The 26,720-nt window shown below is 43.3% G+C and overlaps 1 protein-coding gene across 1 annotated transcript in view; it reads right to left on the reverse strand.

Annotated features, from left to right (window-relative positions):
• The window catches only part of Aoah (acyloxyacyl hydrolase), a 209,591-nt gene that overhangs the window by 92,027 nt on the left and 90,844 nt on the right, over nucleotides 1-26,720 (reverse strand). The window contains exons 5-11 of the mRNA XM_077796782.1: nucleotides 21,565-21,624; nucleotides 16,171-16,241; nucleotides 13,008-13,068; nucleotides 11,614-11,684; nucleotides 10,573-10,621; nucleotides 7,704-7,752; nucleotides 5,828-5,922 (exon numbers count right to left, since the gene is read on the reverse strand). Of these exons, the coding sequence (XP_077652908.1) occupies nucleotides 5,828-5,922; nucleotides 7,704-7,752; nucleotides 10,573-10,621; nucleotides 11,614-11,684; nucleotides 13,008-13,068; nucleotides 16,171-16,241; nucleotides 21,565-21,624 (456 nt within the window). The remainder of the gene's footprint in view (nucleotides 1-5,827; nucleotides 5,923-7,703; nucleotides 7,753-10,572; nucleotides 10,622-11,613; nucleotides 11,685-13,007; nucleotides 13,069-16,170; nucleotides 16,242-21,564; nucleotides 21,625-26,720) is intronic.

The raw sequence follows: 26,720 nt of genomic DNA on the forward strand, positions 1-26,720 counted from the left end.
GGCTTAAAATAATTTCGCCTTGTAGTTTTTCATAACAATGGGCATTTGGCTTTTTAATTATCTTCAAAGGCAGCGAGGGCTAAAATGATGGATGCTTTCAGAAGAATGAACTTGGAATTGCACCCCGCTTTACTGGCACCTGGGAGACCCAGACGCTCACCTTGAGCTTGTCGAGAAGGGTGTTAGAATGATCAGAGCTCAGGAACAGACTGTCTCGCCTGTGTTCGTGAACAGGGAAAGAGAACAGAAGAACGTTCTGTCTCTGGTGGCCTGATGACTGTGGGAGAAAAGAATTCAGCAGTGTGGACATAATTTCCTTTTCCTGACAATAAATGAGAAGCAACCAGGATGGAGGTTTCTCTTCTCACCACGTAGCATCTTTAGCCTGCTAGCCTGTGAAGTGTCCAAGGAGCAGAAAATGTAATTTTTGTCTAGTTTTACTAAACAATAGACTTTCCTCATCTTGAAAAAAAGTAATAAGAAGTACTCTAATGCTTAAATATGTTTGGAGTTAACTCAGATATAATTTCCATATTTTAGGTACTTCATGAATATCTGCCTTTACGCTTAGTGGAAAATGTAAGTGCCCTGATAAATCCAGAGAGTGGTAAGCGAGGCGGGTTAGTGAGAGTAGATTATAGCTCTGATCTTGCCTGTTTGTGGGTAATAAAGAGTAGCCCAACCTGATAGAATCATCTCAAAAAGGAATGAAGCATAGGGGTTTGAAAGACGAGAGCTGCTTTGCTCTCGGGTGAATATGCATTTTCTGCTGCCAGATTAAGGATTCATTTTGTCCTTGACACAGCACGAAATTCAATCTGTGCCTACTTACCCTACAGACAACAGCCTGCCAGGGGTCGTGCGAAGATTTTATAATAGGACAGGCAACAGTCTTCAGGAGAAAAATAAACATTTGGGAAATTGTATTTCAGAATCGCTTCTCTCCCTCCACCTCCTTCCCCAACCCATCATGCAATTCCGGTTCAGTGAAATGCAGCATTTAATATTTTGGAAAATCATTCTCGAACAGATGGGGGAAGAGGTAGGAGGGCAGCATCCGCTGCTGTCCTCCACGATCTCTCCACCTCCCCTTCTTTGCAACAAAGCAATTCAAGCAGCGACTGTTTCTCCTTTGAAGTGGGGTCGGTGGGGGAGAGGAGGAGCATGATTTACTCTTGGCTTTTCTTTGAGACCTTTCTAAGTTGGAGTCTTCCATGGAGTTCCATTTGAACCTGACTCCTAAGGTTTAGATGTTTGGAGAGAAGCGAAGGAGTTGGGGGACAGGAACATCTTTCTGTCCCTTAGCATAGTGAGGCTCAGAACCCTTGGTTTCCGTGGAACGATGAGAGTGACCCTTCATACTCTCTTTCTTGAACTACAAATATCTTTCCAGATGAAGAAGCTCCTAATCTAATTAGCTGTAAACAGGCCTCTTGGGTGCCACACTACTTAACTAGAGGATGGCAGGAGCAGGAGAGAAGGGGCTGCTGGGGAAAGATGATCCACGATGATGGATTCCTTTTCAGTGGATATGGCTGGGATGGGGTGATGGACTCATATTTCTTTGTGAAGATGTTGGGAAGTTTCTCACTGGGTAAGTTGGCCTGTGATGAATACTCGTTTTTCCATAGTGTTTCCTGTCCCTTCCAGACAGCATGATCAGGTTGTTTGGGCAGTAAAGAAATACTATCAAACACATTTAATTATCCTGAAGGGTCTCAATTTGTTATATGCTTCCCCACTGACAGACCCCAGTTAAGACCACATAGCCTAAATGCTTGCCTTGGAATAGGAAGTCAATCACCTTAGAGTTTTTTTATGGTGTGGATACAAACTTGTGGAGAGATTACATGCAGGGGTGGGTCCTTCCTAGTCTCACTGCTTGATCTATAGAATGCATATGCAGAACCTCTATCCTGTAGAAGAAGTCAGGGCAAGGTCACAGGGCCTCATTTAAAAAAGATGGCTTTGGTTGATTGTGCTCTTCTGGTCTGTTTGGAAAGGTTTCCTAAAGGTTCTGGGTTTTGGTAAACAGTGGCCAATTTGGGGTGAGGCAGGTCCCAGGGTAATAAGGTGATGAAGAAAGGAGGCTGTAATTGGACTGATGAATTGAGGACAATCAGCCAGGCCTCAGATGCCCACAGACCACAGGCTGCCCTGTGACTGCTGTCTCCAGGCCACTCGATCCAGCCTTCGGCCACCTAAAGTGCTTGGTGACTCTTCAACCTTCTCTGCCTCCCTCCTTTCCCACACCCTGGGGTGACACCCACAGCCTCTAGGCTTCATCCAAAAGGGTTCCAGCAGCTCATGGTGGGTAAGCAATCACCCCTTAGCTCCAAGCTTGCAGTTCTGCTCAGCGATACTGAGTGGACCCTGCCAACTACACTTCCCAGACCGTCTGTGGGATGCACCTGCCAGTGCCAGGCCCAGGAGGGAGATGGGAAAGGGGGAGGAGGAGGGGGGGACTATTTCCTGTCTTCCATTCCAGGACTCCATCTTCCTTTGCCCCTCCCAGCTCTGCCTCCTGGTGTCTTCTGTGGTCCCAGCAGCATTTGACCTGGGTGCCCTCATCAGTCAGACTACACCCTGTGCCCAGGTCTGGGCACCAGCTGCTAGACCTTTAAGAAGGGCGACCCTGCCTACAGTACCACTGAGAATGGTCAGAACCAACAGAGAGAAGAGCATGAGCGGTTGTTGGGCCTCTGTGATCTTGCTGGTGCTTGGGGTCTGGCAGATTCAACCAAGGGCACAGTGAGAGGGTGATTCTGTACTTTCCCCACTGCCCACTCAGACTGCAGTGTTTGGTCATCCCCTGCCCCTGGAAGAAGTCCTGGTCAGCCTGATTAGGCGTGTGCTCATTTCCAGATAACATGCATTTCTCTGTTTGTGTTAAATTTCATTTCAGAAAATAAAAGCATCTGGTTCTGGTAGTCCAGTCCTCATAATTTTAAGTAAAATTCCTTGTTCCCAGCCCATCCCCAGCTTGAGGCTGGATAGCTGTGCTCAGGAAAGGGAACGTGGTCCACTTGGCCAGCCTTTCTTTGCAGTTACTGGCTGAGGCTTCTGACCCCTGGGGATGGTGGTGGAGGGAGAAGAGGTCCATTGGGCTGAGTGCCTCTGTCTGGGAAGATGACTGGATCTGGCTCTCTGTAGTGTGGGCTGTCCCAGGGCTCACGACAGAGACTCCCCTGGTGGAGTTGGTGCCTTCCCCATACCCCCCCTCAGTCACTTTAGTCTGCTGTTTCATCCCTGGTCAGTTGAAGGCCAAGCCCTGTGAGGTCACCTTCTCCTTCAGGCTGTCCTCTCTGGACTGTCCCTTCCCTTTCATGTGGTCCTTTTCCTTGCCCAGGGCACTCTTTCTGCTCTGTTGCTTCTGTCACTGCATTTCCATTCCTCACAGGGTGTCACACATCAGCCCTCTTGGCTGCAGGCTCTGGTGACCCCATCCAGGTCTCTGGGTGGCTTCCTTATAGTGGGTGGGGTGAGGGGAGGCATCTGCATCTTCCCCCTTGGGGAGGGCTGGGCCCCACTGCCATCCTAAAACTAGCTTTCCCTAGCCTCAACCCCGGTGGACCCTTGAGGAAGGAGTTAAGCAACAGACTACAGACCTGGTTTCACTCCTTCTTTTGCAGGTCCTAGTATTTTAGAGGTGCTCTAACATTTCACTTGGAAGAAATTAGAGGGAGAGAAGGCAGGAATAGTTGGTCCTACATTTTGGTGGCCTCAGATAAAACGGAGGTAGAAAGAAATATTTCAGTTTTAAAATCCTATCATAAAAACTATCCTAAATGATAGCCATCATTATTTATATCTTACAGACAAGGAAATGAAGGCTCAGAGTCAATAAGTAAATATAAGTGGCTAAGCCAGGATTTGAACCCAAGCTGGACTCAGAATCCAAGTGATTATACATACAGGTACGTTGGGGGCTCGGACCTCCTCTCTGGATACCGCTCCTGATTGTGGAGTCAGCTTGGCACACAGCTCTCAGACTGTCAGTGGGGGTAGCTGTATATTCAGATTTGTTTGGGCCAGCCCAGGTTTTCCTGGTATTAGTTAGTAGTGGTGTCTCTCCTATCAAACAGCCCAGTTTGGACAATAAATTAATTATGTGCTCATCATAATGGTTGGGGCTTGGGGAGTGTCATTTAGAGGGACCAGAAGCATCAGAAGTTTCTTAGGGGGGGATAGACTGTTGTCTGATGATGACCTCAAGGAAGCCTTCATTTCTCCTTCCAGCATTACCTTTCTCTCTTCTGGGTAGCTCAAAGCAACCTCTAGGGACAAGCTACTATGTAGGAGTAGTGGAATTTCGGTGATTCCATTTATGAGTTCAGTGCCCTTATAGTTCCATGTAAGATTGGAACTATCCAATATAAAAATGAACATAATCTTCCTGTGGGTTATTTAAATTTTTAATTTTTTTTTAGAATGACATCAAATGGCAAAGAGAAAAACACCTTGACAAGGTGAGAGGAGACTGCTGAAGAAAGCAAAAAGCTTTGTGTTTGGCACCTTTAATGGAACTTCCCCCTTGCGTTTTGAACAAGGGCACCTGCATTTTTAATATTCATTGGGCCCTGCCAATTGTGTAGCTGGCCCTGAGCACAGGTTTTGGTGCAGTCCCCTGTGACAACTGTTAGCCTCAGGTAGCTGAAGCTGCAGATGATCCATCTGCTACTGCTGCACCCCCTGCTTGGGTGTGTGGCATTCAGACTGCTCTTTCCTGTTCCCTCCCATGCTTTTCCACGTAATTTCCCCAGGTCTTTGCAAAGTTCAAGGGGAAGATAATGGCCCTCCTGATGCTGTGTTAGGTGTGTTCTCTGATGATGACCTGATAACATACAGAGTTGCCTTCATAGTTCCTGTACAGTCATTCCTCAGCATCTTTGGGGGATTGGTGATATGACCTCCCTTGGATCTCCAAATCCATGGATGCTCAAGAGCCTTATGTAAAATGGCATAGATCCTCATATGACCTGGATACATCTTCTGATGCACTTTAAATCATCTCTAGATTACAATACCTAACACAATGTAAATGCACAGTAAACAGTTGTTATACTACGTTGTTTAGGGAATAATAACAAAAAATCTGCACGACTTCAGTACAGATGCAGCCATAATGGGCCTAACTATGTTTTCTATCTGCAGTGGGTAGAATTTATAGATGCTGAACCTGCTGATATGAGGGGTGACTCTATACAGGTTCATCATCTAAGTAACACACGTGAATCCCTCTCCAAGTGCCGGATGCCTGATAAGAGTCAACAAAAGTTGGCTTCCCTCCCCTTTCCTTTCCTTCCATGAGTCTGTACTTATTAGTGATTCTGCTTTCATTTTTTCACATAAACATCTTCCAGCTCAATCCCGCTGCTCTTCAGGGAGGAATGGGAGGCTTGTCTGTCCCTTGCTGCTCTTGGTAGAGCACACTGGTGGCCATCAGGGGCCCAGCAGTCTGCTGCCCAGCCCCATCTTGCTTCCTCAGACAGAATCCAAGCTGGAGCTGCCCCAACCTTCTCCTCTGACCTCCATGAGAAACCAGGGGTGGCCTGTGCCCTCTCTGTGCACTCGCCATTTTTCTTCTTGTCTCCCACCTGCCATCTTCAGGGTTCTGGCAGCAGCTGGACTGAAATTGGAGAGTAGGAGAAACCCTTTGCCTCCGTTTGCCTAGAACTAAAATGGTTGTGGATATGCCTTTCATGGCAGATTTTGCTGATCAGGGAAATTTGCACCTGTTTGGAGTTGGCATCACATTTAGAGAGAGCAAGGGAAAACAGAAACAAAGGCCAGCGCATCCGGAATGATGACTGCCAAAATTACTTACCAAAGACATCTGCGAAGCTGTGAGCCATTCGGGAGGGATGTGAAAATGAGCCCCAGCTGAGTCTCCCAGCAAAATGATTCCCCTGGGCTGTGAACCTAGGCAGCACAATTTATTTACATTATTTATGCACTCAAGTGGTTGGGAGGCTCCAGCTTGGGTAGTTATGAGAGCAGATAGCCTCGTGTTATTCTGTGCACAGCTCATCATAACAGTGATACATTACCACTTTTTGTGTGTCGGAGGGTGTGAGGGGCACAGCATCTAGGAGCTGAATGAAATTTCTAGGCCATTGGAACTGCGAGCTAAGCTATACAGATGCAGGTGTGTTTCTCAGCTCAGCATAAAACTGACTGGTCTACAACATCCTGAGCGCATTATGGATGAATAAATGAATCAAAACTTTATCTGGACTCAGAAATATGCCCTAAATTTTGGACCTGGAGATGGCTTTCTTGGAAAATACACCAATTTCTGTTACAATTCACTTTAAGGGTTAATGACCTCATGGAGCAATTTTGATTTTTTTCAAAGATATTGTGGTCTCTTAAAGCCCTTAATCCATATACACAAAAGCACTGGATGGATGATTCTGGCTGATTAATGGAGAGATGAAGATAGAAAGGTCTCCATGTAGCCTGTATGTCTGGAGGTAAGAATCACTTAATCTGATTCTGAGGCCCATCCACACAAATCAGTCATCTATGGATATTCTCTTCTGAATCCCATAAGAAGCTGGGAAAGTCAATTGTTGCCTCCCTGTGGCAGAAAGGGAAGTTTACTTTTCCACCCCAAACCCTTCCAGTGAAGCCAGAGGATGGGCCCAGTCTTACAGTGGTGGATCCCTAGTCTGAGTGTCCATGGAAACTTCAACTTGGTCATACAGATGGGAATTGAAAATAACCAGGATATTCGGAAGGGAAGAGGAGCATGGGATGCGGGAATCCCTCAGTGACACCAGAAGGTCTAGGGTTTCATCTAGATCTGCATTTTTATTATTATAATTATTTTTTCCACAGTGCTTATTTTTTCTAAGTTGCATACATATGTCACAGGATTTTACATTTCCTATCCTCCTTTCTGCCTCTCTGAGAGCCTGAGGTGAGGACTGTGTTTTTTTTTTTTTTTTTTTTGCCATGGAAACACTGAGCCAAGTCTAGCCCTTGATACATCACTGGAATAGTTGTCCAGGAAATACCTATGGAATGAATGGGTGAATGACTGAGGGAGTGAGAAGCTTCTGAAAGTTGGGAGAAAAATGCTGCTCAATAGATGCAGTGATGTGACCTCAGGATCTGTTTCCAGGAACGTGTAGGTGGTGAGCTTTCTCCCAGCTGTACTGGTGGCCCAGATATTTATGGCATTGGACACTTAGAGTACAGATATTTTGCTCAGTTGCTTTGGGAAGCCCCTGCAGGCTAGAGCTTGGCAGTCCCCCTCGAATAATTCAGATTTGTATCTTTAGCCCAGTGGACACAAGAACTTGTTCCATCAGTGCAAGTCATAGTGTCTGAACTTGTAGTGCATTGAGAAGGACTTCCCAAGGATGAAACATTTCAGTTGGTGCCTCTCCATGTTTTCTTATTTGGAAAAACCCCAGATTTTTTTTTTTCATGGGAAAAATTCCATGACTCTCTTATCCATCTTGCAGCCTCTTCTAAAATTATCATTGTATTTTGTAATGAAACAATTAAGTTTTGCATTTTCTAGACTCTGCTTTCTTTTCTATTTCTTTCTCAGTTCTTTTTCTGATTTGTCATGAAAACAAATATAATTAAATATATAATTATATATAATATAATTAAAGTAATTTCTTTTTGACTTAACCAGAAAACAACATTCTGTTGTGATAAAGCACACTGACTTTTACAATTCATACCTTCACAGAATTTCTTCTCATATGCAATTCCATCTTTGGGATCTTTACCCTTTAAAAGAGAAATGATGAGATTAATAATTTTTTTAAAAAAATTATGAGACACATACACTAAATCCTTTCCAACTGACTGTTAGAAGTAAAAAAGCAAATCAATAAATAAAATCCTTTTAAGCCTTTTATGTATTCTTGGTCTTTTTACATATACATGATAGTAGAGTATATTTTGACACATTGTACATATGTGGAATATAACTTATTCTAATTAGGATCCCATTCTTGTGGTTGTACAGATCAAGGACCGAGGCATTAAACCAGAGTCCCTGCACCTATGCAAAGAAAATGTAGGCCCCACTATCCATCATGTCAGCCTAGGAACTGAATTCCTCACCAAGACTCCTAAAGTGCAAGAAGTAAAATAAAGAATCAATAAATGGGATGGTATTAAACTAAAAAGCTTCTTCGCAGCAGAGGAAACAATCAAGAACATGAAGAGAAAGCCTACAGAATGGGAGAAAATCTTTGTCATCTGCCTCAGATAGAGCATTAATCTCCAGGATAAACAAAGAAACTAAAAGCTCATACCTTTAAAGTCTCTTGAGTCCCTAATCCAACATAGCAACACTGTGAAAGTAAACTGGATTTAAGAGGAACAGGGGGTGGGAATAAGGAGAGATTCAGAAACTGAGTCTCCTTTTTCAGAGGGTTGAGGGCAGTATGTTGGGGGAGAGGTGCATGAGTTAATGGTCTCCTTCCTTGGAGCACTGAGGGCCCCATGAGTGTCACACAAGATCGGGGCAGGTTCTGCAGTCCCTGAGCTGGAGACCTAACTGTTCTGGCATCTCCCACACCTAAATATTGATGCTCCTAGAGCTGTAATTTTCAACCAGGGTTGATTTTCCCCAATACCTTACCATCCCACATTCAACCCAGGGACAATGCTAATGTCTGGAGGCAGATTTGGCTGTCACAACAGGGTGGGAGTCACCCTGGGACCTAGTGGTCAAGGCCAAGAAAGCTGCTAAACATCCTACAGTTTACAAGACAATCCCAACCACAAAGAATTACCTAACTCCGATGTCAGTAGTGCCAAGATTCAGAAACCTGAAGGGGAATTTGAGTCTGTGAGGGGGGACAGAGTTGCCGCAGCTGAACTTCCTAACATCAAAAGCTTCCTAACATCTCCCTTCCAGGAACATGAATAGTAAATATGCCAAGACAGAGTGCTGGGTAGTCAGAGATGCGCTGGAATTAGCATGCCCACTCTCCTGGCCTTTGGGGGTTCCCAGTGCATATTAAAACATTAAAGATGCTGAGTCCAGAAGGAAAGAGAACTGTTCAGCTTCACTGGGCCCAATGGCTCCCTATACTTAACCAGATGACGGAGCCCCTCCTTCCATGCCTATTAATATCACACTGAACACCTTGATCCTGGGGATGCAGCTGGGGCTATGTTGGCTCTGATGGTTGTGAAGTCCCCTTCTTGTTCCCAATTTTGTGATTCTGTGAGTCATTTTTCTGCAGAAGGGATAGGTAGCAAGGCGATGCATCTCTCCCATTATTGATACGAACACTGAATTTTGCCTTCTTGAGCTCATGTTGGGTTTCCTCTGGTCTTTTCATGGTCCTGCTCTTTATGTAGGGTGGCACACCATGTCAGAGGCAGTAGTGGAACCATGGAATGAGGATGGCAGCTATGTACCCTGATAAGCCCCCATAGTACCCCAACAGGAGAATGAGACTTGGTTTTATTTGAATAAGAGTTGAGTTGGGGTTCTTGACACCTCAAAGCTCTAGGGGAGATGACTTCTCTTCCTCCACGAAAAAACAATGTGACTGAGAACAGGGTGGGAAGTGTGGGCTGGGATATAGTCATTGCCATGCTTTTCATATCCCAGAAACCACAGTACTTAAAAACACACAGTAGGTGATTGCAAATCTGGCCATTTGTGTCCCAGGAGAGGGAAATGTTTGTGGAAATTTTCTCTTCTTCATCCAGGGAATCTAAAGCTTCAAGGGTCCTTGTTTATATAGCTCCTGCCAGTGTGAATGTTGGGAGTGGCTGGGAGCTACTGAATGTTCTAGGTGAAGAGAGGAGGCCACGCTATAATCAGGACACCTTTCCATGTAAGCACTTCTGGTTGGTTGGAAAAGACTAAATCAAAGGGTCTAAAATTTCTAAGTTTCTGTAATCTTTTAGGATTTCTTTTATTGTACTAAATCATTATTTTCTTTCATATTTCATTTTATATTTGTAAGTTGGTATTTTTTTTTAATTCTTCACAAGGACCTTTCAAATTGTCTAAATTTAAGAATGCAAAACTTGAGTCTTCTGCCATTACTGTCCAAGGAAAAGTACTTTGTTGGCTTTCTTCCTTCTTTCCCTTTCTCTACCTGGGAGCTGTAAGCCCATTATTCACAGGGAGTTGAGACACCAACATCAGATGCCTCGAGGTGTGGATAGCGAGGTAAATACGGGGTAAGTTTCACTCTGCCTGACTGTGCTGATGAAACAGATAAAAAATGGCTGCCAAAAATGGTGATAGCATGGGGTTTGCTCCAACAGCTGTGTGGGTTGCTGTAAAACTTTGTGAACACCACTCCCATTTCACTTCACAGTGTTCAGACAGAATGAAGGCACTCAACACGGTGACCATGAGCAAAGCTGAAAGGGCTGTGACCCTGAGAGCCTTCATCACATCATGGATACTTTTCATGTGTGATGCAAACTCTCTACCCTCCTCCGAGCAGCTGGAAGAGTTCTCGTGGGCTGCCATCTCCTTCCTTACCTGTGACTAAAGCAAATGGGCAGGGGGCTTTGAGGGAAGGCAGAAAGTAAGAGATAGTGTTAAACTTGAATTTTATTGCTTACCCAAATGCCATTACAATTTGAATCCCGATGAATGTCCCAATTGTCTGGCCTAAAAAAAAAAAAAAAAATCCACATTGATTTTGATCTGTGCTTATCCCTCAGTGAATGTTAGTTTTATGAATAAAGGAATGAAGGCTACACAAAATGCCACTGAAAGTCAGCCATGCCCAAGAGCATGCCCTGCTGCTGGGTGTTGTGACACAGAAGCCTCCGTGGGACTGCTTGCATTAAACTTGGTTTGGGGTATTTACTGTGAACCCTGAAACAAATCCAGTCTTTTTTCATGATTGACTATACTCATGGACTTCTGGAATGGTACTGGTGAGCATAATGAACAAATCTGCAGTCTATTTTATATAAATAGGTGAAGCTGCTAAAATGGTACTTCAAGAATGCCCAAACACTTGGGTAATTCAATGCCAATGTAATCACAGCACAAGTGAAGGTTGGCATATCCATTTGTTTGAAGTCGGAGAAGTGATTGGCTAAACATCAGCTCAGGACTAAAGTCTGATGTGATTTCCACTCTTTACTCCAGTGGGGACAGATCTCTATTCCTGGGCCCATCTTGCATGTAGAACTCTCATGGCAGGCTGTGTAAATGTCCACATCATCCATCTACTCACTTGGTTCTCCCCCTAGACTGTAAGCACCACGAGAAGGGATATATATATATATATATATTTATATTATATATATTATTCATATTATTATAAATATATTAAATAATATTATCATGTTATTTATATTATTTATATTATTTATATTATATATATATATATATATATATATATATATATATATATATTTCATTTACCACCTAACATGATGCAAAGTACTTTGCAAATCTTAGGTGCTCAGTAATCATTTCTTGGACAGATCAATGCATGAATGCTATTTTCTTCACTGAGCTTTACTTCCATTGGGCAAGATGTCCCTTCTGCCTGTAGGTGGGAATCCCTTAGGCTCCACGAAGGAATTATGCCTCCTGCCTCCTTTTTGGAAGCTAATTTTCAAAATCAGTGATGAGTGGAGAGTTACCTTCTGCCAGGATATACTGTCTTGTCACTGTCGTTACAGTCTCTCCCTCTCCAGTGATAGCCCCGCAGTGTCTGCAGTTGAAGAGCACACATGGGAGGTGTCAGGCTTGTTTTGATGGTGCCCACAGCAAAGGTGAATTAGAGCTATCTTGGGCATTTTGACATCTGCACTTTTTAATTCAAAGATAGTCATGGAACACTAAAGAACATTAAGAAAATCAAGATTAATATGAAAGGACATGCCATGTGAGGTGAGATATAACACCAGGATCAAAAACAGGTGGTACTTTGTGCATGTGTGGATGTGTGTGTTTATAGGTGATACTTGGTGTGTGCCAATATGTGGGTCAATTGAGGAATGTATGTGTGCCTGCATATGTGTGTACATGGGGTGTGTGTACATGCATGTATTTATGTGTTTGCATGTTTCAGATGTGTGTACACTCACGTGTGTGGCTCATTGTATATGTGTTTGTTCATGCATGTGTGTTGATGTACATTTCCAGAAACAACAGGACCACCCAACTTCCTAAAATTCCTCTGTTAACCACCAATCTTCTCAGGCTCTAAAATAATTAATATATTTAGCCAAATGGCTAATTTCTTTATTGGACAACTTACAAATAATACAGCTCAACTATTAATCATGTGGATTTATATGTTTGATTTGACTGATTTGAAAGAATCAGGAGTTACAATAAGCCTGGCATTGGTAGCACACGCCTGTAATCCTAAGGACTCGAGAGGCTGAGAAAGATGGACTACAAGTTTGAGGCCAACCTCAGCAGCTCAGCAAGCCCCTAAGCAACTTCACAAGGACTCAGAATAAACAACAGCAAAAAAGGGCCGGGGATGTGGTTCGGTGGTTTAAGCAGCCCTGATTCTATCCCAAGTACCCCACCTTCCAAAAAACAGTTTTAATTATGTCCAACAATGTTCTTGTTTCCTCCATTCCCAAGTAGAAGCGCTGAGATCCCTCACACTTGGAGGACTTTGTGACATGTCACTTGCTTGTTTACTTTCCCAGAAGACAACCTGACATCCTCGGAGTTCTCAATTGAACTCACACCTACACACTCTTTCTAAATAAGTTAAAGTAGGCTTGAGAGTTTCCAAAGTAATTCACAACACCTCTCAGGGTAACCACAGTCCCATGGAAAATTCCAGCTGGCAATGGGAACAAAGAAAAATAGAAAGCCTGGGCCTACGACTTGCTTTGATGTCCTGTGTATTGTCACGAAGCCAAAATGTCCTTAAGAATCATGAAATGATGGATCGTTCATCAAATTAATAATGCATTCAAATGAAATTCTGCCTCATCTTGTTAAAGGGAAGAAAACTGAAGGAAGTGATGTAATATTCAACGAACATCTGGTTATTCTTAACAATACTTACTGGGAAAACACTGTATTTGTCTGAGTCCATATCTTTGTATGGCACAGAATTTGTTATAGATCTAGAAGAAAAAAACCAAAACACCCAGTGAGCTGAGATGAAAACAAACAAACAGGTTTGTGAAAACAAACAGAGACACTTTCAGTCACGGCTGTGTTGAGTTTAGACAGAGGGCTGATCTAAGAAAAAAATTCAGGATCTGCATGCTGCATCGGAGGGCCAGCTAAACTTTGCCAGTCTTTGCTCTCCATTCAAAAGACTGTCTTCTTTCTGTTATTTAATGTGACCCTTGCGGGGAAGAGAATAACTGAGTTGTGGGGATGGACATTGCTGCTGAGATCCCCAGGAAAGAGGAGACTGTGCTATATGGGTCCAGTCAAGGAACTCAGCACTGCAAGTTGAATTTGTGACATTTTACACATCCTATTAAGAAGGACTTTCCTTCATGTTCACTCTTTTCAACCACTCACTCTGAGAATCTTGGGCATAACTGTCATTAGCTGGCAGTTTCATTCTCAGTTGTAAGTCTGGGTAACCAAGGAGCCTAGGGATGACCTGACCCTTCCCAGTTCTCAACGGCAAACGCTGCTTTTCATTTAGCCATTCTCACTTAGAGAGTGGCTAAGTAATGCGGTCATGGTGCAGGGTGAGGTTCTTCTTGGAACTTAAATTTTAGAGTTAGTAATGAGGCCCTGTCCAGGATTTACTAAATGGTGTTTTGAATCAAGGGCATCTCAGCAGTTCTGAGAACCTGAAGGCAAATGAATGTGGCCCGAGACATTTAAACCTACTTGCTCATCTAAAGAATCAGACTAAGAGTCCAGGGGCTCAATGAGAACCAGGTGCTGGGTCTAAAGTCAGATTTATCCATCACCAGCTCTGTGACCCACAGCAAATAGCTCTTTTGAAAGGGGACAGTAATGATGCCTGCCTTATAAGATGGCATTTATGACAGTTTTTGTTGCACAGACACCAGATAATTTTAATCATCCTTATTATTACTGAGCCACGGGTTGTTTCAAAGAATAAACGAAGCTGCATGTAAATATATTTTGTAAATAGTAAAGTACTGAACAAATTGCGATCTGGTGCAAATTATACTCGAAGCACAATGATTTTCAAAAAGAAGAAAAGCATGCTGTTTTTTGCTTTTTTTTTTTGAAATAAAAGAATAATTTCCCTTTTAAATTGGGCCAAGAAAAATCCCTGGCCACAGATGCTCTTGAATTCAATTTTTCAAAGGTGGTTCAATTAAAGAGTTGTCACTGAGGCACTGTTAAGACCCACTGGCCCATGGCTAATACAGGAAATGCAGTGATGCATTCATCAAGGAGGGGACAGTGGTCCCACTTCAAGGGACCAAGATATGATGAAATGATGGGCTGCCCGGGCAGTTGGCTGCACCTCAGCCTCTCAGCCTCTTCATCCATGTCTGAGATTTCCCCTCTTCTTCCCAAATCCTGATGCCTCTTCATCTACCCCATTCACAGCACGGGGTGTTGCCACGGTTTCTGGGATCTAAGCCAGCATTTTACACAGCTGGCTGCTGGGGCTCTTGCTGACAGATGAGCCAGGAAAAGTGTGTAACTTGTGGATCCCTAAGAGAGGATCTGAATGTGGGTCAGAATCACAGCTGCATCCTCCTCACCCCAGATATTTTCACAACAGACTGGAGATGTTCAGTGGATTTAGCTCCCAGGAAGCTCAAGAGGGGAAGGCTGGCAGAACCTACAAAACGTGTTTGCTGTGAGTGGGATTATGTTCACCCAAAGAGAGATGTCCTGATCCCCACTCCCCGTGAATGTGGCCTTTCCCCTATCTGGAAATAGAATCTTTACAGATGTAATCTAGTTTGAAGTCATTAGGGTAGGCCACAATCCAGTATGTCTGGTGTCCTTATGAAAGGAGACGATGGACACCCAGGAACGATGGCCCCATGGAAGATGAAGGCAGAGGTTGCATTGGGGCTCATGGAGGAGTTTCCTTCTACATGAAATGGGAATAATAATAAACCCTACTGCATGAAGTTGTGAGAACCAAATGAAGACATGTATTGAAAATCCATTACTGGGGACCCAGAAGAGCATCCCTAATGCAGCAGCAGCAGCATGTTAAATGTCGCTGAGGCTATAGTTTGGGTCCAGAATGTCCTTCAAAGGCCCATGTGTTAAAGACTTGGTCTTTTGGAAGGAGGAAAACCATTAACAGCTGGGACCTAGTGGAAGGTTTTAGGTCACTGCAGGTGGCTCTAGAAGGCGATTGTGGGCCTCTGGTCTCTCCCTCCTTCTCTTTCTTTCTCACTTGGCCATACACTAAACAGGTTTCCTCTACCATGATGTACAGTTTTCCTGCCAGGATGGACTGGGCCATCACAGGCTCAAAGCAACAGGGCCATTTGGTCTTGAACTGAAACTTCCAAAACTCTGAGCCAAAATAAACTTTCTTCTTTTGAACCTGATTATCCCAGGTATTTGTTACAGTAATAGAAAGCTGACTACCATACTGAGGAACGAAGGATCTATGCTATTTTTTCTTTTAGTCCAGTGTCCCTCTCGAGTCACTGTTTGTCTCTTAACATATTGAACAGTGATTCTATGATATCTAGTTTAACTCCAGATGCCAAAGGGAGCTGGAATATGGGATTTGAACTGAGATAGTGGTGGTGGGCAGTATTGGGGAATTCTGACACTGTCTTTCTGTTTGGAATCCTACTCATATGTATGAGCCAGACTGTTCAGGTTGAACTCTATGAAAAACAGCCCCCTTCCAACATCATGAGTGCCTTGCAACTAAAGATGCTCAAAGAGTCCCAGCCACAACCCATGGCTGACCTGCTCTGTATCTTACATGGCAAGAAGGAACTGTCCCCCGTTGTCATTCAATAAGTGTTAGAGCTGCACAGAAAGCCTTACTGGCACCCTGCATTCTGGCATGGGGTAAAAAGCAAGCTTTCAGATTCAAAGGTACTGGTCAATACAATTTATTTCCAAAGTGGTTTTGTTTGGAGCCAATTTGTCTTGTGGTTTCGGTACAAGGCACATTTTAAGCGAGAAACACTGTCACCTTTAGGAAGATGACATTTAAATATGAGTATCATTTTAATCACTAGAAAACAGAAAGAAGCAAAGATCATAGGCTGGGGAGGTAGAAAAAGAATACCTACAATTTAATTTTCTGACAGATCTTGGCCAAAAACGGGAGTGAACAAATATCGGAACCACTTCTAGGATATTGCTGGAGAAAGAGAGAATGAATGAATGAATGAATGAATAAATAAATAAATAAAGTTGTTTAATTCAAGGAATGGTTCCCCACCTAAGGTCTCTTCAGTGGTCCAGATTTCTGGACTTTCCTTCTAGAATCTGCTCCATTTCACTTATCTAGATTTACCTTCTTGTTCCTGTCCTCACACCCCATATTCATCCCACCTCCCATGCCTTGATCCATGCTGGGACGTCAGCCTGAAGGCACCCCCCCTCCCCTAGATTCCAGCCAGCCATTCCCACCTTTATGGCTGCCCTGGTTCTTCACCTTTTTCCAAAAATATCTGGCCTGCCTTGGTTGGTTCGAATGGAACAATATTCCTTTGCCCAAGTGCTTTGAAAAAGGGTTTGAAAAAAAAAAGCACTTTCAAATAAAATATTCCATCCTAATAAAGGTTAAATGAAGACTAAATGGAGAGACATGCTTGGAGGCTTGAGATGAAGGCAGGCCCTTTCCCCAAAGAAGCTGCGAGTTGTGAAGAACAGGGGATTTTAGATAGTAGTTTCCATAAGAACCCAGATGTGCGATAAATTAAAACCCCTGGCTTTTTATTGAGCAATACTTTTCGAAAGATAGCAGTTTCCATGATTATTAAAGAGAGAGAAGGCTCCAGGGTAGAAAACGTTGGAAACTAGCAATTATCAATGAAGGGAAAGATGAGTCAATTCCCACCAGCCCAAAGAGACCTTTAGATGGCTAGGGGCTGTATGATGGGTACTGGGGATGCTCTGCCTCTGGCAAAGGAGAACTGGTAACCTTTTCAGAATACCAATGGAGTATGTAAAGGTCTTAGCGATGCCTGCCCTTCCTTCCCAGGAGTAGAAGCAATCCTGACTAGGCCCCCATCTCTATGCAAGGCTTAGAGACAGGCTGACTTTGTCTTTAGCCCACCATCAAGTGAAGGGTCTGGGTGGATGTCCTACTTCTTGGCATTCCCTATGGGGTGCACAGAGGTGGAGGCATTATCGGGGTTCTCTAGGAACCTGACCCAGAAAACCCAGATGATCCAGAAACCAGGAAGGAAGGAGGCAGGTAGGAGGTAAGACACAAATACCCTGAGGTTTTGCGATGCCAAGCACAGCCCACAGCCTTGCTAGAGATGCAAATCCTCAGTGGCTTCCCCGCAGATCTACTGAACAAGCTGCCGTGGGGTGGGTCCCAGGAATCTGTCCTCTCACAGCCTTAAAAGTCATTCTGATGCTCACTCTCCAGGGTCATTTCCAATGCCCACTATGGTTTGAGAACCACTGCTTTGGGTCCCAGTTGCTAAAGGTGTGATGATGGGCTAGGAGCATTAATGGCACCTGGGAACTTTTAGAAATGCAGAGTATCAGGTCTCCTTCTCCCATCCTCAGACCTACTGCAATGCAATCTGTATTTCAACAAGGTCCCCAGAGGGCACACTAAAGCTGGAGGAGCACCCCACTCAATGCTGGGGAGGTGTGAGAAAGTTTGGCATCTTTCTTAGGAGACAGACAAACATTCAGCCTGGCTGGAGTGTCTGAATCATGGAAGAAGGGAGGCATTGTGTCAGGCTAGGATGCACCCAAAGGGTACCCTGAGGACAGTGGAGAAGCCTTAAACGAATCACACTGGGCAGAACAATCACATTTGTATCTCAAAGGGATATATTTGGAAGTAAAAGATGACCTAGAAGCAAAGAGATGGGATCCTTCATCCCATTAGAGATAAGAGACCCTGAGAGACAAAGAGATCCTGATCCCAGGGTTCCTAACCTCAGCACTATTGCCCTAATAGTTCAGCCTCCACTGTGAGGCTGTCTTGTGTACTGTGTAAGGTCCTCTACCCACTAAATGCCTCTAGCACAAATCTGTCTCCAGACTGTGATGAATGTCCCTCTTGGATTGGGTGTGAGGGACAAAGTTCCCACTGGTTTGGAAACTTTGAAGTAAAATCGGGTGGGGTGTAGAGGCAGTGGGAAAAAAAAAAGGGTGTTTAGAGAGTTAAATTCAAACACTTGGCGTCCGATTGAGATTAGGACTGTTGACACCCTATAAATCAAACACTAGCATGCAATTATGCAAAACATTGGTGGAAGTTCGTAAGTACAGACACATTCTGAGTCTCAGACTCCAAAGTCAGGTTACATTTGAATGTTCAAGCTACTTTTAATATCTACTCTGAAGGCCTTGATCTAATTAACCTAATGACAATGTAGATTTTAACACTGATGATAACCAACACAGAAAAAAACTCTATTGAACGGCCTTATAATTACAATACAAGAGGTACAATGGAATAAAATTTTATAATTGCACAGCTGTTCACTGTCAAAATCCAGCCTAAAGGCTTGATGCTGTCTTTGATATTCACAGTGCAGAAATTTGGGTTAGGAAGTAGGAGATAGATAGAAGATAGATGATTTAGTTTGCTCAGGGACCCCCCAGAACACTTTCTGTTTATATAGAGGTTTGGATTAGCTGGTCTTTTCATCACATAGAAGGGGAAAGGCAATTGTCGCCAAGCCATCTTCCCTACTCTGGGCAATTTACTTGCCAAGCAAACCGAGACAGATCCAGAGCAACACGCAGCAGTCCTTGCTAACCATTTGCCAGCTCCCTCTTTTCAATTTGAACTTTGCTGAACAGCCAAAATGTGGGCTGTTATTAACTCAGGAATGGATTTTAAATATCACATCTAGCTGCATCTGATCCCATCTAAAATGAGTCTCAAACCTGGAACGTCCCTGGGGACAGGTGTACTACCCCATCTTCACTTTGCAATCTATTTAACCAGCGTTCACTTGCTTCCTGAGCGTCCCCACACATCAGGATAGTAAATGAATGCAAAATAACAAACAGGGTTTGAATAAAGAAATTAGGGTGAATGGCATAAATGGAAGGTCAAAGGAGGAAAGCTAACCTGAAATTGAATTTCTGCATGGTGAAGTGCCTTTCAACCTTTGTGTGTGTGTGTGTGTGTGTGTGTGTGTGTGTGTGTGTGTGTGTGTGTATTATTGGATTAAATTGGTCTATGCTGGGGTTTGGATATGAGCAATTTTTAAAGTCTTCTCATAGGATTCTATTGAGATTTGTGATCAGGGACCTCACAAATAGCTGCACAGGTTGTTCCCTGAATGATTCCAGTATCAACACCACCTGTGACCTGACTGGTGCTCCCTGAAGTTCAGCCCTGAGGAAATCTGATTGGAGCTATTGGCACAGTGGAAAGGATATTGGTATCTAGCTCTGGATTTAAGTGATGGTTTTCTCACTTACTAGCTACACAGAGTGAGCAAATTATGGACTTTCAGTCCTACCATCTGTAATGAGGTTGACAATAATTTTTTTTCTTTTTGGGGAAATGAGAATTAAATAATAAGTTGACTCCATAACACAGGTCCTCTGAACCCTTAGAGACTCGGTGCTCTTCCAAATCCAGGAAAAGCCTCGAAGAGCCTGTTAGAGCCTCGCTGAGATCAGACATTTTCTGGAGCATTTGATTCTCTTCAACAATATATAACTTTTCTCCAGTCTGGATTCTTACAGTCTGACAGGCTTTGCTGAAAAGATGTGCAACCTACCATGTGTTGCTTTAAATGTCCTGGTCAGCCTGCAGTTATATCAATTGTCACATGGAATTCATTGCAGCCAGTATTTTTAAGCAGTTTTTCAGAGACCATTATTTGCATTTTGCATTTTCTGATTTTTTTTTCTCGATAGTTTTAATCTGGAGAGTAAATAAATTGAGGGAGGCTTCTGGAGAGTTTTTTTTTAATTGTTGAATTGTTCAGTAGATTTTTTTTTTGTTCTTCTTGGAAGTAATTATTGGAAACCTGCCTCACAAATTATTCTTTCAATTCTGGTGACAGAAATAAAAAAAATTGTAAAGTCCTAATTAGCCATTGAGTTAATGCCAAGGCAGTTTGTGCTAGTAAAATAAACAATGCTCTGAAAATAAGTTTTCAGATTCACATTGAGAAGAACAAAACACAAATTCTATTATTCTCCATTTCTGCTCAGAGTTCTGAGGTGGTGGTGGAGGGTTTCTCATGGTATTTCAATTTCTTCTCGAATAAGTTAAGCAGATTAGCTGAACTGGCTACTGTCAGCCCTTAATTATTCACTGAATTGGATAATGACTGGCAAAGCAGACATTGTGATTGATTAACCAATTACGAAGAAATGCCTGCATGTTGCCATTTAACAAGAATCAGCCTTGTACATCAAAACCCATATGACCCCCACGCACAGGGCTGCCAGATAAAAATATTGTACCAGACATGCTTACACTAAAAATTTAGTCCTTTTTCATCTGAAATTTTAAGTTTTCCTGAATATCCTATATCTTTATTTGCTTAAACGGGTAAACCTCGATGTAAGTGATTTTCCTCCCCTTTATTTCCATTTGTCAAATCAATAATATCTTCCATGCATTGCATCAGGGTGAATGATGAGCAGGCTAGCAAGCAGAGGGAGGGAAAAGGACCACACCCTCTGCCTCTTACCAATCCTTCCTTACTGCCAGGGTCTCCAGAATCGGGGATGATGCTGTTCTTTAAAGTTCTCCTTTTGTCCTTCCTCTTCAGCTGGGGCTGATTTGCCATCAGAGTCTAAGTCAAACATTTAAATCTGCAACCATTTATTTAAACTAGGCATTCTATTTGCTGAATAAGTGTCATTACAAGGAGGACAAATTGGGGGGGGTGACTAGGAATGGGGATGATCTTAACATTTATTGAATACTTGGTAAGTCCTGGGGATGGAACTAGGTGCTTGGCATGCATCAACTCGATTAGTACCCCCATCAGAGGACACTATCACCCCATCTTACAGACAAGAAAACTGAGGCTTAATGAAGTTGAGCCCCTTGCCTGGGGTCACATTCTTAGAAAGCAGAGGGGCAGGGAATGAAATCTCCTCCTGAATGGTCTACTGGAGCAGTGGTTCTCAACTGGGGTGATTTTACCCTCCAGAGGACACTTGGCAATGTCAGGAGACATTCTTAGGCCTCACAGCTGGGGAAGGGGGGATGGTGCTGCTGGCATCTAGGGGGTCGGGGCAGGGATATTGCTAGACAGTACAAAACACATAACAGCCCTTACAACAAAGGATTTATCAACCCCAAATGTCTGAGGCTGGAAACCTCTGCTACAGAAAGAAGGCAGGAGAAGAAAGTGGAAGGAGCTCAAGTTCCTACTTCTACCCCAATGTACCGTAGCATGTGGTGGGCTTGTATCCAGAGTAGCCCTTGCCTTTGGGGTGCGAGAGCAGGACTGTGGGAGGTCAGGATGGCAAGGGAAAGGCTGGCATTCTACCCTCTGATTGCTTACCAAGGTGGAGGATTTCTTGACAATTTGTCTTGCCTTCTCTAGTGTAAATTTCCATGGCTCCTATAAAAGCAAAGTTAGACAACATTATAACTTGTTTCACCTTTTCTTTCCATGCCTTTCCTAAAGTAAGATTTTTTTTTTGTCCATAAGTTTGCAATAAATAAACTATTACATACGTTATGATAAAATAATTCACAAGAAAGCAAATTTGTGTCATTAAAGACTTTAGTCTGTACGAGAGGCTGTGCTAAATTCTTTGCAAACATTATCTTTCTCAATCTTCACAGAAGCCCTAAGAGATAGGACCATTTTGTAGATGAGGAAATTGAGATGCAGAAAAGCTAAGAAACTGGCTCAGGGTTGGGTGACAGAGTCTGGTAGAGAGGTGATCTGAACCTCTGCTGCCTATAGCTGTGCTACACTGATCTCTCTGGTAACTGGTCCTTGTGTCTAGCAGCCCCACCAGCAGGAGGCTGTGAGCAGCCTGCTCCAGTGTCTTGTGCCTCAGCACTGAAGAATGGCTTCTATCACTGCCATCCAGCTCACACTCATCTCCCACTCACCTCCTCCTTTCCTAGTTCAATATCCTCAGTCCTCTTCCAATCATTTCCAGAGCTTCTATCAAGCACACAAATATTGCAAGCACAAACAGTAAGTTCATTATTACCAATAATGTTTGCTATGAAAAACTCTAAGGACCACTATGTTTGTGTACTTGCAGGAGGCTGGGAGAAACATAACCCAGGAGTGGGGTGGGGCTGGGGAGGGTTGGCTCCAGCACTGCTTCTCAGAGCTTTTATCCCCCACTCAGTGCATACATGCCTGCCCTGCCTGTCCTTTCTTGGCCTGCTCCTGGGACAGTCCTAGGGTAATCCTCTGCTAAATAATTGATAGATACACTGGGAAACTGTTATTTTTAATTATTTTAAAACATTTATTTATTGCTCCCTTTTTGGTTATACATGTCAGTAGAACCCATTGTGACATCATTATACAAGCATGGATTATATCTTATTCTAGTTAAGATCCCAGTCTCATGGATGTACATGATGGTGGGATTCACTGTGATGGTTTCATCTATGTAAATAGGAAAATTATGTCACATTCATTCCACTGTTTTTTTCTTTTCCTTTTTAACCATTATTTGTATCTCCCCCAAATCAGCAGGGAAGCTGGGATTTGGGGGTGGGTGCCATAGTTATCACTACGGGTAAGCTGAGAATGTTGTCCCTGTACATATCAACTGGATTAGTCCCCCCATCAGAGGACACTGTTATCCTCTAGACACAGCTATTTTTCAACCAGCACAGCAGTGTTTCAATGTTCTTAGAAGCATATCCTATACCAGGACATCCTGGCAACCAAGCCCACCTAGAGAATGTCTGGATGTAGAAATAGGGCTTTTGGGATAGAGGGTCATCAAGAGAAGTTCTCTTGGGAGATGTTGGCTGCCAACGGATGTTCAGGACTCAGGTCTTTATTGAAGTCTTGTCTGTTCCTCACCCTTTGAGCTTTCTTTCTCCGCTCTGGCACTATGTTGAATGAAAATGTCAGAAGAGGAATGTTATGATTTGGATATGAGGTTTCCTCCAGAATTTCCTTTGTTAACAAAGGAGTTAAAGTGATTAGACTATGAGAAGCATAACCTAATCAGCATATTCAAGTTTGAATGGACTAAGTGGCTGGTAGCTGTAGGTAGGCGGGGCATGACTGGAAGAAGTAGGTCACTGGAGACGTGCCCTGCCAGGGTTCATCTTCCCGCAGCCCTTTCCCCTTTCTCTCATGCTTCCTGGATGCCATGAACGGAGCTGCACTTCTCCACCCTGCCCTTCTGCCATTATCTTGGCCCCGGAGCACTGGAGTCAGCCCACCATGGACTGAACCTTTGAAATTGTGAGCCAAAATAAGCTTTTCTTTTTCTAACTTCTTGTCAGGTATTTTTGTCACAACAATGTAAAGAAGATTAAAATAAAGAAAGAAGTGTCCAGTGTAGAGAATCTTCCAGGAGGAGCATCTAGAAAGAGGGCCTCGGAGTCAGCCTCAGCTCATCCTCCATAGCAGACTCTGAAACCATTTCAAATTATATTCCTTTTGTTCAAATTATATTCCTTTTGTTCAAGCTCAAAGGACAGCAAACCCTGTCTCTAAGGTCAAAGGCAGCAGGTTGGCTAATAGAAGAATGTACAGAAATGACTGGAGAATAGAAGATATTCTCTCTGGGGGAGTTGGTTGCCAGGATGCCCTGAAACAGGGTGTATTTTTTAGAACATTGAAACAATGCTGTGCCAGTTGGTGAGCAGCTGTGTCCCTTGCATTTTGAATGTCCCCTACCTTTTACCTGGCCACCCAATCTCTTCCTAGGACTCCCCAACTCCTTGTGATGGTTCAATTAAGGGGTCAGTGTGATGATACCACACACCGGGCACCTCTAGGCTGTGTTCCAACATTGCATCCAGCATCCATTCTGATCTGTTGGCAAGCAGGTATAAAAAAATTTGATGACAATCCTCACTTTTAAAACATGGATGTCTTTTAACTGAAAGCCTGTTTAGGGGATGTCCCCATTCAAAAACAATTACTTTGGCTTTTTCTGGAAGTTCTCCTGTCATATATAATAAGCCTCTCTGACATGCCCAGTGTAACAGGGACCAGATAAAGAGCTAATTTCTCTTTTGGGCTACTCTTGTTAGCCTCAAGCTCATTTTCCACCTATGGGAAGTTGAAGGGTGTTATTCATTTATCTTTATTATGTGTCTCTGCCTCTCTGTCTCAAAATGTTGCCTTGCATTCTGAGGCCCCATTTAAACATCTACAGTGTCCAGTATGGTCCCTGATACACATAGTAGGTGCTCAATATATAAGGAAATAAAAAGTGAAAGAAAACACATATGCTATTACCTCATTCAAGGAAAATAGGCCACCAGATTTCATACACACAGGAAAAACAATAACAGCAACAACAAACTTGCAAAGGAATGTGCCATACGAATTTTGGGTGATAATTTTTTCCTTTTTGTTCTTTCTTGTATTTTATAAATTTCCAAGAATGAACACCAATACAATAAAAAATAGTTGGGTCTAAGTGAAAGGAAGATCATTAGAGTAGAGGAAGCAGATCAGGGGGAGGGAGGAGGGAAGGGAAGAGGGTAATATTGGGGATCAAAGTGGAGAAAATTATGCTGTATGCATTTATGAATATGTCAAAATAAACCCCACTATTATGTATAACTATCCTGTGCTAAAAAATAAAAAAGAGAAAAAATACTTTTGGTTCAATCCATGTGGCTTTTATTTCTTATTGATAAAGAAAATTATGTGCCCACAGCATACATATAGCAGTGAAGGCCCTGGGGATATGGTGATGAAGGACACAGACACTTCTGTTCTCCTCAAACTTCCAGTCTGCTAGGAGACTGACCTTGAACAAGCACAGAAAATAGAAGTGAGACAAAGCTAACCTCCAAGAGGGAGTCAGTAATATCTTCCTTGTAGAGGATGCCTGGATCCCTTTGAAAGAACCAATTCAATTTTAACCAACTCAGTTCTCCGGGGCTCAATGTTGGTTGGGGGATGAAAACCAACCAACCAACCAAACACAAAAACATATCAGGGCAAGAGCCACCCTGGAGGCCTTGACCCATCCTTAGTGCTGGGGTGTGATGGGCTGTCTATGGTCTTCCTGATAAGTAGCAGATGGACATGAGCCATTGGAACACAAGGCTAAGGGGATAATTCTGTAAACTGGGTTACAATTCAGACCTCCATACATTTTCTCTTAAAAAAAAAAACATTTTATCCCCAAAGCAATTTACCTAAAGCCACTCTAGCCCTGCTCTGGCTTAAATCAATGGGATATGCCACATCCCCTGACAAACAACCTATTATCTGACCAGCTATTCTCAGGGCCAAGAAATGCTGGTCTAAAGAATCTGTTGTGTCTATGAAGAGAATACAGGTTACTCTAAAGGGGGATTTCTGTGACCTTTATATAGCCCAAAGACTCCATGGCTCAGGAGGACAGGATGATTAAAAGCAAAGCCCATGTGAAATGTGTAAGAACAAGTTGCAATTAGAACCAGAAAGCCTGTGCCAGAGCAAACTAGAGTGCCTTTCAATCTTTAGCATGTCATGATAATAGTGAAATTCTGCCTCTGGCCCACGGGTCTTGCTAGGGTAACTGTGGGGAAGACCATGTGCAGTAGGGACTTAAAGATCTGATGCAATCTTACTGTCAAGAGTGGGGAGGTGTTACCTGGTGGGACTCTCCAGAAACTTCCCTGACTCTCCTCAATAAAACCAGGGAACAAAGGGGAGCCAGTGGATCTCTCAGAGACTGCCCACACTCTCCCTTGAGGGTGTTTTTCTTTCTTTTCTAGTAAACTCTGTTATATTTCTATAATACTTCATGTCTTGCCTGAAATTTTCTCCTGAAAGAACACAAAAACTGAGATATGGAACGTGACCCCTGAATTACCCTGGAAACGTTCCTAGGAGGCTGAGGGCAGGTTGGTGCATGCGGGGTAGGTGTTGGGGAGCAGAGGCTGGGGCTGTAGGGAAACACACCTGTCTGTGTAAAGGATGGGAGTCAAAGCATCCAGTATCAGGAACAGCATCATGGACCCAAATGGGGATCCCAGCTCACCCAGGTACTGAATACCCACTTACAAATTCCAATTACAATGACCAGAAGGAATGTCTAGATTTCTGCTGAAAATTGGACAAGGGCAGGAGGACCAACTAGAAAATTTAAAACATTTCCGCAAGAGGCAGTTTGGGTAACACCAAAGTGAAGCAAAGAGGGAGTGGCTAGGTTTTCAACACATTCACGGGGGTTAAGTGTATCACCATTAGTGGGCCCAGGGAGGTCTCTGCAGAGGCAGAGGAGACCACTATTGAGATCTTCCAGGCTTTTAACATGTTGCAGAAGAAAAGAATTTAAGGGCACACCAGGTGTTTACTTTATTAGAAAGTAAAGGTGAAGACGCACATGCTCAGAGCAGAATGCGAGTTATCTCCAGAGTGAGAAAGAGTGCTTTGGGGGTCTCAGGTTCCTCTTTTAAAGGAAACTTTGTAAGGGGTGGGCATGAGAGGGTATGTGGGGATGGCATCAGCCTGGTGACCACAAGACGATTTACAGTGACCTGGCCACCCTCAGT

This window comes from Urocitellus parryii, chromosome 3 (genome assembly GCF_045843805.1).
Source record: "Urocitellus parryii isolate mUroPar1 chromosome 3, mUroPar1.hap1, whole genome shotgun sequence".
NCBI classification, from domain to species: domain Eukaryota; kingdom Metazoa; phylum Chordata; class Mammalia; order Rodentia; family Sciuridae; genus Urocitellus; species Urocitellus parryii.